The sequence below is a fragment of the Euphorbia lathyris genome, chromosome 10 (assembly GCF_963576675.1).
Source record: "Euphorbia lathyris chromosome 10, ddEupLath1.1, whole genome shotgun sequence".
NCBI lineage: Eukaryota > Viridiplantae > Streptophyta > Magnoliopsida > Malpighiales > Euphorbiaceae > Euphorbia > Euphorbia lathyris.
The window spans coordinates 44,986,345-45,000,966 of record NC_088919.1 but is presented as its reverse complement, the minus strand read 5'-3'; the positions used below and the strand labels follow the sequence as shown (position 1 = coordinate 45,000,966).

The window sequence follows — 14,622 nt, the reverse complement described above, 5'->3', positions numbered from 1 at the left end:
GAAATTATTAAGGAAAACCTGTGAAAGACACTTCAGGTTTGTGGAAACATTTTAGAGAATCTTGCAAAAAGTTTCCACATAAACAAGATTTAGCTGAAGCACAAAAAAATAAAGATAAAACTCAGTCAACTTTAGTCTTTAAGAAGCCAATTGATAATGAGCAAGCAAAAGTATCTTTTCATCGTTTTGATCAGGAAGTTTCTAGAAGAGATTTGGTTAGAATGATTGTGATATATGAATTGTCTAGGATAGTTGAGAAACGTGGATTTAGGAAGTTTTATACTAATAATATTCCAGAATTCAAAATCTCTTCCAGGAGAACCATTAATAGGGATTGTTTTTCTCTTTTCAATACGGAGAAAATGAAATTGAAAACTTTAATCAATACTCAATGTCAAAGAATGTCTTTCATTACAAATACTTGGACAAGTCTCCAGAATTTGTCATACATGTGTTTAACTGCTCACTTCGTTGATAGAAAGTAATAAAGGAGTCATAAAGTTGCAGCATATCTTGTATCTGTTTCAATTGGATTGTTGAGTTCTTTTTAATGTAAAGCAACATTTGGAGGAAGCAAATGGTTTTAGAACTCAAGTCAACTGATTTTAGATTTTGTTCTTTAGCAATTCGGTTCACCAATTACTATATTTAGGTTGAAATTAATATTTGGTATTGTAAACACATGTTATTTATTTTGATTAAATTTTTTTATATATTTATTATCTTGTAAATTATATTTTTATTTTATTTTTTTGTAAAAGTATAGATATTTTATTATTTGACTCGTCAAATAACTGTACCAGATTGGACTGGAACCGAATCCCCGAATCTCCGAATAGGACCGGACCGAAATTTTCAATCCAATCTTGGAGATTCTTTTTTAGGAATCACCAGACTGGACCGAACTGTATCCAACCCTAGATGACACTAAGAGTGGAGAGATGTTCTGTTAATAAAGCCGATGAAAAGACTCTTAGTGATTTGAAAAGACACTAAGAGATTATTGGAGTTGATTTTTAACTCTCTATCTTCAAATTTTAATTTATGAGCCAAACTAAAAGACTGTTGGAGTTGCTTTTAGATCCAAATTGAACATGGAGTAGTCTAGAGTAGATATGGTTATTGTATACACTACCGACAACATGACAAGAATTTAACACAAATTTATTAGGTTATTGTATTATCAAGCAAATAATGAGTAATTTTTGGGTTGATTTATAAATTTTGGTTGGATTAGAATTACTTACAAACTCAAAAATGACATAAATATCTTCTCAAAATTTTATATGTTAGTTTAATAATACAATTACAATTGTCACCCGTGAACATATTACACAAAACCAACATAATATAAAGGAATTAAAAGTTTATTAAATAGATTATGGGTCAAGCCTTTTGAGGCTAGAGTTAACGTGCTAATTCAATAATCACATAAATGTTTAGAAGGTTTCGTTTGTTTGAGGGGAAAATATTATGTTTTGAAAAATTTTATGCAGAGAAAATATTATTTTTCTGTGTTTGGCAACAACACTGGAAAATATATTTCGGTGTTTGGCTACAACACTGGAAAATATTTTCCAACCACTAAAAACGTGAAAAAAACACAAAAAAAAGCGTAAAAATTTGTTAAAAACACGAAAAGTGGAAAATACGAAAATCACGAAAAGTAAAAAAAAAATATTAAAAACATGGAAAAATGTGGAAAAACACGAAAATGTGAAAAAAAATAATGTTAAAAATACGAAAAACGTTTTTTTTCACATTTTTGGCATTTTTTGTACGTTTTCTCGTGTTATTAACGTTATTGTGTTTTTTTGCATTGTACTTTATTTTTTCGTGTTTTCACGTTTAGTTTTTCGGTTTTTCACGTTTTTTATTTTTCTCACTTTGTTACTTTTTCGTGTTATTCACGTTTTCATGTTTTTCGTATTTTTCATGTTTTTGTGTTTTTTACGTTTTCGTGTTTTGTTTGCATTTTTCGTCCTTTCATGTTTATCGTGTTTTTCACTTATTGTCACGTTTTTGTGTTTTAGCATTTTTCGCGTTTTCATGTTTTTCGTATTTTTTCACGTTTTCGTGTTTTTTGTATTTTTCACGTTTTTGTATAATTCGCGTTATTCATGTTTTGTGCTTTTTCAAGTGTTTGCTCTTTTTTTTTGCGTTTTTGTGTTTTTCACGTTTATTCACCTTTTCATGTTTTTGCGGGGTTTTTTCATATTCTCGTATTTTGTAACGTTTTTACGTTATTCATGTTTTTCCGTGTTTTATATTTTTGTATTTTTACATTTTTTAACGTTTTCCCCATTTTTCTCTAAACGCATATGTTTTGGGGAAAATGTTTTACCCTTATTTCTTCCTTCATTTTCCATTGACTTGCCACTTATTTTTCTTTGACTTATTTTCCTGTCCAAACAAACACTGGAAAATTGAAAAAATATTTTCCTGCAGAATATTTTCCCTCAAACAAACAGGGCGGGAGTGTTACTATATTTTTCACAAATATGCTCTTGGATCTGTCCCGTATGCATATGGGTGGATGTAGACTCTCTTGGAGCCCCATTTAGGGAGAGAGTTTGGAACGTAAAGGTGGTGTCCTGCGGTTGGACTTTTATGGGCCTGGGCCTGATGTATATTCTCACTTATGATACGGATAATCGTACAAAAGAGTGTAGTGTTATCTTTGTAAAATTATGTTAATAATTGACACTAATGCCCTTCATATGCATGATGCTTAGATCTAAATTGAACATGGAGTAGTCCTAAAGTAGGTGTGGTAATTGGTCACATGACATGAATCTAACACTAATATGTCATCTAACACAAATTTAATGGGTTATTGTTTTTGAGTAATTTTTGGATTGATACTTATATTTTGAGTTGGATTAGGGTTAATTTACGTATCTTTTCATATTTTTACATGTCACTTTAATAATAAAATTACAATTGTTACCCATAAACACATTACACGACCCCAACATAATATAAATGAATTAAAAGTTTGTTAAATAGATTTTGGATTAAGCTTTTTGAGGTTAGAGTTAATGATAATCCAATAATCACATAAATATTTAGAAGTATTAAAATCTGATATCCCCAATATGTTGTCCACTTCTATGTCCCTCTCATATAAAAAATTAATATTTATTTAAAATAAATATTATATGGACTAGGAAGACTCATACATAAAATTATTTGTTTTTTTCTTCTTTATGTGTGAGAGACATAGAAAGACACCAAATTGGAAACAACACATTATCTCGAATTACTATATCTTTTTATAATTTTAAATATCCCCATTAACAAAGGTAGTAAAATTACATGTGAGCGACAAACACGATACAATATGAGCCCGATTGGTGACATGTTCATGCCACGAATTTTTTAGATTGGATTAGGATTAACTCATTTCACACTAAACTAATATGATAGTTAAGGCACAAGCACGATCCACTTATAGGGACGCATATAGTGTGGAGGCGATGGGAACATTTGTCATATACCGCGATTTGAAATGTTGTATTGTTGCTTCTCCGAAATAGCTTCGATTCCTGGTACCCGACAAGCAAATATAAACTTATGTACAGGTTTTAGCTTTCAAGAATTTATGCCCGGCAAGCAAATATTTATGTACAGGTTTTAGCTTTCAAGAATTTATGCAGATAACACATCTGATTTTCGCCTACTTATCGATTTTTGCATCATTGGCATACCGGTCTACATGTCTTTCTCAGAAGTATATTTAGAACCTGAGCAGTTTGTTGTATGCCCAGAGATCTATCTTGCTGTGTTCAGTCTCTCGCTGGGCTCTTTCGCTTTCTCATCCTAAAAAACTACACTACCTGGAAATTTTTTAACATTTCAACATGTAATTGCAGCATTAACTAAAGTTAGCAAATGTTTCTAATTCCTAACTAAATACTCTCTATACACGGTAACGAAAATCAAACGGACACCTAAGGCGGTATGTGTTGTAATGTAACAGGTTATTGAAAGCTCCGGCCTTTCCTATTATTTACTAGGATAGCTGATTGGTTTGTGAGAAAATGATAGAAAGTAGAGGAAGTTACAGAAGAAAAATGAGAGAGAGAGAACAATGAATGGAGTATTATTGCAGATGTATCCTCCTGTTAAACATTATTCTGTACTCTTTACAGTTCTGTTGTTACAGTTCAGTCTGTGACAACTAATTCAAACCAGGTATCACTCAAATCACACCTCAGTCTTCAGCTTAGCTTGTCTTTCATGTTGCATCTTCTTCACTTTGATGCATCATAACAAAAACGAACTGAGTTCATCGTGCACGAAAATGTTGAGGAAAAAATATTTACAAAACCAGTTCCACTGTTAAACTCATCTAAATAATAACAATGGCATTAAAGAATGCTATAACTGAACTGTAATTTACATATGGTTGTTCTCTGGAAGAAGATGAACAGATGACAGAGAAGGGAGTAAGCAAAGAATGAGTGAATCACTTGGTCTATCTTTGTATGCATGATTACAGATAGAATTGAGTGAATGCTATGAAGCTCCCGAAAATTCTACATCTTCGCTTCGTCTTTGTTTTCTTTCTGTTGTGCATCTTTTTCCTCGTTATTGGCTGTACTGGCAACCGACTCCTCATTTGCTGCGTTCTGTCACATATTAAAAACAGATGAAGAACCACAATTAGAGTTGAACTCTCTGCATTTCAACATGTAAACGAACTCTTGTCCAACTATTCTCTGTCAATTTATGACTGCTTTCTAAAAGATTTTTAGCATTCATTCAACCTTCTTTGAGGATGAACTTAAGCCAACAGATTTTTTTGGGTAAAACACATTTACGACCCCTAACATTATGGCCCCTAAACTTCATTTCTTGACATAAAAATCCTTGAACTTTATGTTCTTTAACATTAAAGTTTCAAATCAACAAAAACCCGCAAGGCAATTTAACGAAATGATAACCTAGACAAATTTGGCTACATCTCGGAAAACCAGTTTGGCTTTATGCCGGGAAGATCAACTATGGAAGCCATCCATCTAATGAGACAATTAATGGAGCACTATCGAAATAAGAAGAAAGACTTGCATATGGTTTTCATTGACTTGGAGAAAGCATATGATAAGGTACCAAGGGAAGTACTTTGGTGGGCCTTGATAAGGAAAGGCATTTCGCGGAAATATATTGACATCATAAAGGACATGTATGAGGGAGTATGCACGAGTGTACGTACTAGTGTTGGGAAAACTGAAGAGTTTCCTATTACGATTGGAGTGCATCAAGGTTCCGCACTAAGCCCATTTCTTTTTGCCATCGTTATGGATGAACTAACAAGTTCACTTCAAGATGGTATACCATGGTGCATGCTGTTTGCAGATGATATTGTGTTGGTTGATGAGACGAAAGAAGGAGTGGAGATGAAGTTGGAACTATGGAGGCAAACTCTAGAATCTAGAGGCTTTAAGTTGAGTCGAAGTAAGACAGAATATTTGGAGTGTAAGTTTAGCGGCCGTAGGAGTAGGGAGGCAGGGACAATCACCCTAGATGGGAGAGTTGTTCAGGCCTCGGATTGCTTCCGGTATTTAGGATCTATTATCCAAACGGATGGAGAAGTAGATGGAGATGTTGCCCATAGGATTAAAGCTGGTTGGTCGAAGTGGAAGAGTGCTACGGGTTTCCTTTGTGATCCCGGCATGCCTAATAGATTGAAGGGAAAATTCTACCGGAAGGCAATTAGACCAGCATTGTTATATGGTACGGAGTGTTGGGCAGTGAAACACTGCCACATCCATAAGATGTCGGTGGCGGAGATGCGTATGTTGAGATGGATGTGTGGTCACACGAGAAAGGACCGGGTGCGTAATGAAATAATTAGGACAAAAGTAGGGGTTACATCTATTGAGAATAAAATGAGAGAAAACCGACTAAGGTGGTTTGGCCATGTGAGACGTAGAGCGCTTGATGCGCCGGTTAGGAGAACCGAAGAGTGGCAAAGGGATGTAGTGGTGAGGGGTAGGGGAAGACCTAAGCAAACTTGGAGGAGGGTGATCGAGAGTGATATGAGTTTATTGGGAATTGAGGAAAATATGGTAGTGGATAGGACGGAGTGGAGGGAGCGAATCTGTGTCGCTGACACGACTTGATTTTCACGGTTTTATATGATGGTTCATGTTAGCCGACCCCGAATCATTTCGGGACTAAGGCTTTGTTGTTGTTGTTGTTGTTGTTGTTGACTCTTTTTTTATTCATGAAATTATAGTGAAGTACCTATTTTACCTCATCCTTTCATTAATTTTTTAACTATTTTTTGTTGATTTGGACTTTAATGGTATAGAATGTAAAGTTCAAGAATTTTATGTCAAGAAATGAAGTTTATAATGTGAGTAGCCGTATAGTTTAGGGGCCATGAATGTAATTTATCCAAAATTTTGGTAAAAGTATAAGCACTTGCCTTGCTTCTGTCACGCCAGCCAAAGCCAAATTTCAGTATGCTCAACTTTCTTACAGGACTGGACACAGAACTTTGATTGCTTGCTGCTGACCCTAACCTATAAGTGAAATTGCATATTATTGTTACATGGATTTAAAGAACATATTCACACACATGCATAAAATCCTCAAAACAGAGATGTTGATGGAGAAAGAAAAAAAAATCTGGCTCTAGAAGTGTGAAAAAAAATCAAGAGTCACAACCAACCATATGCATTGAAGTATGCAAGCACTTATTAATCTAACACACCTCCCTCACACCAAGAACCATGTGGAGCGTGAAACAAATATCCATGGGTGACCCAACATTTAAATACAAGGCTCCGATACCATGTAAACAAAGACCTACCTCGCTCCAAAAGGTACTTTAAAGGAAGAGAATTGTTTCACATATATAAGGAGTCATAGAGCTTCCTAATTAAGCAATGTCGGACGTCTACCACTACTGGAAGTAGATGAAAATAAGGAATAAGTCTCTTCAAATCAGGTAGTATGAAATTAGTTGCGGTTATACCTAGAGTGACATGCATGACTTCGGTTCATGGTATATTGATTTTTTTGCCAAATTGAAATTCCAAACAAATACCACAAAGAGAAATTTCTACATCGAGGTGAATGGTTCATGAGGCACATCTGCCTCCTCAATGACAACGAAACATCTAAAACAAATCCCACTGAGAAAGGCGATAACCTGTTAATAGATATTTGCTTGCAGTTGGCTGGACAGGGTAATAGGAGTTTCAGAAAGCATAACTTGAATTGTTAAATTACTTCTCATGGCATCATATTACATATATTCATGTGGCTAATATCAATTGTTTTCAAGCATATGATCTTTGCTACATAAAAGCAAGAAAAGTTGATGATTTTCCTTGTACCTTGGAGAAGATAGAGCTTTAGCTTGGCCAGATTCATAATTTCTTGTAGCATCCAACATTGATTCTGCCATAACGACCCTTTTCTCCATCTGAGCAAGTGAAGCCATAGCCTTCTCATATTTCTCCTGTACATATAATTGTATTGTGAATAAATACAGCTGTATGTATGCTGTAAAAATGGAGAGAGGAAAAATAATGTTCAAGTTCCTGAGGTATTAATTTGTTATGCTTTGATTAAAGAAGACATGAACCTCCAGTTATCTAATTAAACGACTGTTTCACAATTTTTCTTGCCAAGACCAGGTACAAGTAAAATGTGCCAAGAGGATGCTAATATATTGATAAATTTAGCTTGGAAAGTGAAGAATATGCTTCTTCCAAGAAATGAATTTAGCAATCTTTGCATTTTCAAGAAATGAATAGATCTACCTATGGCAATCAGAAATAACAAGAAACCCAGAGAGAAGAGGAGAATACCTGAAGTACAGTTACTGCATATCTCTGAGCAGCTGCATCTTGCTCAGCACTTACACGAGCTTCTTCAGTTATCCTCTGCTCTTGCTCTACCCGCATTAGGACCTATAAATTAAACAATAATAAACTATATATATAGGACTACACACAGGATAAGCATAGATCATTCTTCCATGAGCAGATATTAGAGTAAATATTCACCTATTAAAAAAAATGACTACAAATTTTGTTATGTTAACCTGGATCATTGCAGCTTCCTGTTCTTTTTTATCAGAAAGGATTTGCCGAAGCTCGTTAACGTCAAACTCCAATCGCTCAATCTGCAGAATGGATCTCAAGCATTAGAAGCAAATTAAGTGGCAATAAGCTGAAATAAAGAACATTCAGCTTAAGAAGAGATGAAAGAATCTTTCTGCTAGTGTATCGTTGATGTATTTCTCTCTATCTTATATGTTTTATTCACTTTGTCAGGTTTTATTACAACTGCAACCACTGCTTCAGATTGCAATGGAGAAAGTTAGTAGATGTCAAGTTGATTTAATAGCAGTCGAGCCTATGGAGTTAACAAGCAAGTAACCCTCAGGTAATTCCAACTCAGTTGGCTGGAGCATTAAGCCTAGTCAATCAAGTTCAAGTGGGAGTTACTCAGCTAGCTCAGTAACCCAACTTCAGCTCATATAACTTTCAATATAAGTAGAAGCAACAATCATTTACCAAGTAAAACTTTGAGTGTACCTTTGCACTCAATTCAAGTCGATTATCTTCTTTGACCATCTCCATGAGTGCTGTCTCCAACTCTTCAGATCTGGAAAAGGACAGGATCGAATAAACACAAATGAACTTTTCACTGCTACATTTACAAGATAATAGGTAAATTAGTATCAAACATTCTTCTTATGAGTCATTCATAGCTTTCAAACTGGTTTCCACTTATTGGTTAACACGAGTGTCCCAATGATATCAACAGTATGATGAAACTACTATTAGACACAGAACTCGACGTCGACCTCTTCTGTTGTGGTGTGCATGAAGGCTAAACAGAAAAATGGATACAGGATAATAAGAGCAACACAAACAATGAAGCTGAATATTTCGATGCAAGTTGCAGACATCATAATCTGCGGATTTGATGAGGAAATAAAAATATGGATTCTGACAGCATGATATTAACTCCTAGGATGAATGCATTTCATTTCCACTGTGCCATATTCACTAAATAAAACTAATACATCCTAAGAAGTTGCAGTAAGTAGACACAAGAGAAGTATGAACCTGAGTGTGGAAGATCTTTTTTCCTCCAGCAGCCTGCACAATTCAACCTTCATCCAAACCACCTGCACAAAAACTGTTAATTGCTGAAATTTAAAATGATTAGAAACAGATTCTTTCTTCAAATGTGTATGATACAAAGAAAGAAAGAAGATTATAAACTCCATATTTCTTTAAACATTATTGGATTACGGAATGTTTGACATTGATCATCCACCATGAGTATAAGTTCGACGAAACCATTTTAAGTAGCATAATGTGGCATAAAATCTTATGATCAAAATTAATGTTTATTATTACTACATCTCAGGCCAAGTATATATTTTCTAGTGGCTTCAGTAATAGTTCCCAAATAGCGTTAAAATTCATTATCATTTATGAAACTGAACCATCATATTGCTTCATAAAGGTTAAAGGAGCCTTAGCCTATGTTGCACAGAAACTCTTCAATAGAGTTTTCGCACTTCGTGTCTGTTTCTCTTTCCGTTTCCTAGCTATGTTTTTTTAGAAATAATGTTTCCTGGTGTCTGTTTCCGTAAAACATAGGTCTTAGCACCAAAGTAGTTCACACCATCTAACATCAGATGAAGGCCACAGAGAGTTTTCACTTTTCAATGATATGTCAATGATAAAAAGGAACCCAGAATGGCTGGTTCGGACTTTTAAGAATTGAACTGGCATTGAGGTAGCAGATTACAATTAGGCATCAACAATCTAAAGAGAAGAGAAGGAAAAGAGAAAGGTACCTGTTCTTGAAGATCTGGTAGCGAATCACCTTCAGCTCCTAGGCTATCAAGCAAAGCATCCAGACTAGTAGCTGATTTAGACTTCTTCTCTCCTTCTGAAGTGTTTTTGTCTTCAGTTAGGGATCCGGGCTCATGCTTGAAACTATATAGCTTAGATGCAAGCCCTTTTGAATCCTTCCAAACTTTACCACCTTTTGATCTTTCCTCAATTACTATTTGAACAGATGGCCTATGCTTTTTTCTCAACTCTTGCAATCTAGCTTCATTTACAGCCAAAAAACCCATGCAAGCAGTAAAAACGAGTTGGCTGCTATCAAATGTTGACCCAGCAAGGGATTGCAACAAAGTAATCGCATCCCCAGCATCTTTGGTAGTCATTAATGCTGGACCTACAGAAAATGGCACGAAAAATAATTATTCTATTAAGGCCCTAGACATATAAATTACAATTTACCTGAAAAATTTGAATATGGAAGATATTAAAAGCAAGAATACTTGATTATATGCATTAACCAGTACCATATAATTCCATTAAAGCAAGTGCAGTTCGAAACAACATCACCCGATTTCCTTCAAAAAGAAGAACATCCCAAACTCGGAGGACTGAAGAAAAAGAAATCAGCAGGTTCAAAATCAATCTTGAAACTAAAAATAGTATAAAACATAATCAACCAAAAAGAGAAAATCAATTTGAGATTTTATTGACATGCAAAATCCATAAGCTCACCACTTTCCCAGGGAAGCATGTTCACAAAGATGGAAAGGAACCAAGGTCCGGAGATCCATGCCACCTGCACTCCCAAGTAATCCAGATGATTAACTGCACCAAAGGCATATAAATAGAATAAAAAAAACTATCCACAGATCCTATGAGAATAAGAAGAAAACAGAAAATGCTAGCATAACCAGTTCTGAACATAGACAAACCCAGTTTAGGAAACCTTTCTCGCATTAACTCCTCAAAAACAAGTTGGTCCACCTAATGATAAAAGAACTGGTTTAATAAAAGATCAAACAACTAAAAAGTCACTGCTCTCAACATAAATAGTTTGGCTATCATATAATACACACAAAGATCTACATGTATGACAAAGTAGAAACAACTGATTTTGACTATGGATGACTCGCACCTGAGATTCTATCATTTCTTCAGTGTAGTAGCCATCAAAATAGTCATCAATAATGCCCACAAATGCCCTGAAAATTCAACAAAACAAGCCGATGATTCATCAAGCTTCTCTGTTTAATTGCATACATAAGAATACATAAAACCATCAATAAATATGCAATATACTCATGTACAGTAGACAATTGATAACAGGATAGTGTAATATTTTTTTAAAGAAGTCGTGAAATCTTTACATTGCAGAGAGAGAGAAAGATGAAACGCTTGGCTCCAGATATGCCAATCTCCAATGAGAGGTGTGCTTTTTTTTTTTTGGGACGAAGTGTCAATAAATTTTTGGTTTTGTAATAATGAAAGAGAAAAGAGATAGACTTCTCAAACATACCAAAAGGCATTTTCCTCAGGCATCAGAAGTAGCAATAATCCAGCAAAGAAATTCATAGCCTGCATTTATTTTCATACTAAAGTTAATAATGAGAATTGGTTATACAAATCTGTGCTAATCAAATCTTTTGATGGTTCCACATAAATGAAGATATACAAGGATTATATAGTAAGAAGACGACTAAGTGCAACCCTTAGCATATAAATCCAACATAACCAATGGGAATAACATCATTTGCGGCAGAATATATCATATTATTCAACATTGCAAAATTATTCTTTTGGGTGACCTAAGGAGGACTTCCTTAACTTGCTTTCCTAATTCTTTTTCCCTTTTTCATGTACAAAGGAAGAGAAGGTGAGTGTCATAAGGAGAGCAACACTAGCATTCGCCACAAGGACTCTATTTTCTTTTCCTTCTCGATGGGTGGTCTTTTATAATGTTCAGGAGACTTCAGTTTTACTCAGATAACAATGTGTACACAAATCCTACTCAGCAAAGATTGAAACAAATAAATCAAACATTATTTGCTTGTGAGTTAGATTACACAGACAAAGATTAGGTTAGGAACCCACTACCTGACAATAACCAACAGAGGGATTATGCCGTGCATATGCTAAAAGTAAACGCCTCAAGGAATCTCTTCCATGTTCATCTAAAGCAGGATGACCCGGGAAAGTTCGTGGTATATCCTGCAATTTATACATAAAAATCATTCTAAAGAGAAACCCCGATTACAACCCAAAGCAAAAGAAGTAGCACCTACAAATTAAAAGATTGAACGATAAAGTTCTAGGCGCATGCATCTAACGACCTTCTCAATCTGCCTTTTCCATTTCCTGAATGCACCAGCGGAGTTACTATTGTCTTCGTTTTTGTCAGCATCAGATTCTTCAGCCACCAACTCCTCATAGTATCTCTCAACACGACGCGCTTTTACACCAATAAAAGCTTGCCATACCTATAGTGCAGAAATCATGAACATGTATTTATTTTACAGTGTAAGAAGCCAAAGAAGATGAAAAAATCCACAGTATCAGCTTTACCTCTCCTCTGAGATCCTTCGGTACTCCTCCACGAACAAGGAACTCAAGTTCTTCTTTCCAAGCATATAAAGAAGTCTCATAAGCATTTTTTTCTTCTGCGGATACACTGATCTTTTCATCTAAAGCATCATTAACACAGACCTCCTCCCCCTCAACATCCTCTGACTCTTTTGTGGACAGAAGATGATCTCCACTTGCAGTTTTTTCTTTTGTAGTCTTTATGTTCTTGACACGCGACCTCATCATATTCTCAAGTGGAAGAAGGGATTGTCTAATCCCATCCCATGTTCGAATTTTACTAGCCCTTTCTTCCTTTGAAAGCTGTTCCTCCTTTTTAGGTTCTTCCAAAAGCAGCACACTGTTTTCTGATTCTTCTGAATGCTGAACTAGCTCTTTGGTTTCTGTGGAATTCTGGTTTTGAAGTTCTCCTGAATGCTCTACCTCCTTTTCAGGTTCTCCAAAGTTCTGTACCTCCTTTCCAGGTTCTTCTGGATCCTGCAGCTTCTTCTGGTATTCCTCTGAAAGCTGCACCTCTGCCTTAGGTTCCACTGATACTTGCACCTCTGCCTCAGGTTCAACTGACTTCACTTCTTCCTCAGGTTTCCCTGAAAGTTGCACCTCTGACTCAGGTTTCACAAAAAGTTGTACCTTGGTCTCAGGCTCCAGTGAAAGTTCCCCATCCGTCTCAGGTGGTTCCGCAGAAGGTTGCACTTCCTTTCTATGATCACATTCTGTTGAACCATCAGAATCCTTCTTCTCACTTGAATCATTCCCCTCTTGACCCCTTTTGGAAATGCTCTCTTCTCCCAATTCAAAAGTTTCAGTCTCCAATCTCGCTTTAGATTCCTCTTTAAATGAACAAGATTGATCAGATTCTTCTTGCTGTTCAAGGAAAAATCTCCATTTTTCTGATCTTTCCCCTTCTTCCTCCTGATATCATGAATATCTCACTAATAAGTACAAGAAAAAACAACATATCTTTTTTCTCTTTTTACTTCTACACAATCCATTCTTTTATTCTCAATAGAAAACATCTCATCAAATAATCTAGAGGAGTGACATCTTAAGGATAGTTTACAATAAAGTAGGAAGTTGAAATATTGCATGTACAAAAGCGGAAACTTGTCTCTTTTATCATTTCATTCCTTATACGAAGAAAACTTTTATAGGAACAACATCAACTGTCCTGTTACCATGAAAAGCACTTCAGAACAGAAGTATACCTTGTATATATTTGCGTACTCTCTATATCTTTGTATATGTTGAGGTCTCAAAGCAAATCCATAGGCATCCCTAAATAGAATGATATACTATTAGATATAATACATGTAAAACTAACTGAACGAACCCCAAAGATCCTTGAGGTAAGGAGATTCAATATTGTAAAAACACAAATATTGCGCAGAGAAAGAATGAAAATAAGGCAAAAACGGAAGAAGAAAAGACATGTGAACCGAATCGAAACGAAACTAACCTCGAATCAACCTCCAATGAGCGCCTACTCAACAAGGACAACAACATACTTCATACAAAATATTAATAAAATTCTAATTCCCATAGCTCTCTTCTCTATTAAACCAGTTTCACAACTCTATTCCTCATACCACAAAATACGAACAATCTAGCCTAGCCCTATCCGTGCGTTATCATCAATAGAATAAGAAGAATAAGAACAAGAACAAGAACAAGAGAAGTTCGATTATATGTTCAATTTTCCATCAGCGATATCAACTAAAGCGCAATGAAATTGAGAAAAGAAAAGAAAAGAAAAACAACATCAATCAAATTTTTTAATTTCGACAGTAACATATTCAGCTACGAATCCAAAGGAAGCAGTTCAAAAAAGATCAACATACGAGCTTTTGCATCAAAAGAAAATAAGAGTAAGAACTCTTCAAAGAAATTAGCGAAACTTTAGCAGAAAGTGACGCGTGGAAGCAAATATGAATTTGAAAGTATGTGAATGTGCAAGGTAGGTATGAAGCATATACCGTCGGTTATCGACATTGTGGAGGAGATTAAAGGTGTTATCCGTCATATTCGATCAACAAACTTGGAATATGGATGAGGATTTGGCGAGATTTGTCAAGATCCTTGATTTGAGGTAACAGAATTGGAAATATTGTTTTGGGGATTCGAAGAAGAGGGAGAAGAAGAAGAGTTGAAAATGGTGATTCTGCAACTGAGTCATAGTCGTTAATGAATGTTCAGTTGGGAGGAAGGA

The 14,622-nt window shown here is 35.3% G+C and overlaps 1 protein-coding gene across 1 annotated transcript; it reads right to left on the bottom strand.

Annotated features, from left to right (window-relative positions):
• Positions 1–4,084: 4,084 nt before the first annotated feature.
• LOC136208805 (uncharacterized) lies at positions 4,085–14,622 on the bottom strand. Its single transcript, XM_066000048.1, has 18 exons — positions 14,390–14,622; positions 13,622–13,691; positions 12,399–13,328; positions 12,167–12,313; positions 11,931–12,044; positions 11,353–11,411; positions 10,972–11,038; positions 10,769–10,820; positions 10,569–10,661; positions 10,361–10,444; positions 9,842–10,230; positions 9,099–9,160; positions 8,562–8,631; positions 8,066–8,146; positions 7,830–7,931; positions 7,353–7,477; positions 6,437–6,533; positions 4,085–4,634 (listed from the first exon to the last, which is right to left on the bottom strand). Exons 1-18 carry the CDS (start codon positions 14,434–14,436, stop codon positions 4,542–4,544), a joined length of 2,682 nt encoding a protein of 893 aa, XP_065856120.1. The 5' UTR covers positions 14,437–14,622; the 3' UTR covers positions 4,085–4,541.

Bases quoted from the DNA above. Each gene is read 5' to 3' on its own strand.
- LOC136208805 (XM_066000048.1), bottom strand. From the start codon at position 14,436: ATGACGGATAACACCTTTAATCTCCTCCACAATGTCGATAACCGACG. The intron at 10,821-10,971 runs GTGCGAGTCATC...TTTTATCATTAG, and splicing joins AAGAAATGATAGAATCTCAG to GTGGACCAACTTGTTTTTGA. The intron at 4,635-6,436 runs GCAAGTGCTTAT...AATATGTGACAG, and splicing joins GCTGGCGTGACAGAAGCAAG to AACGCAGCAAATGAGGAGTC.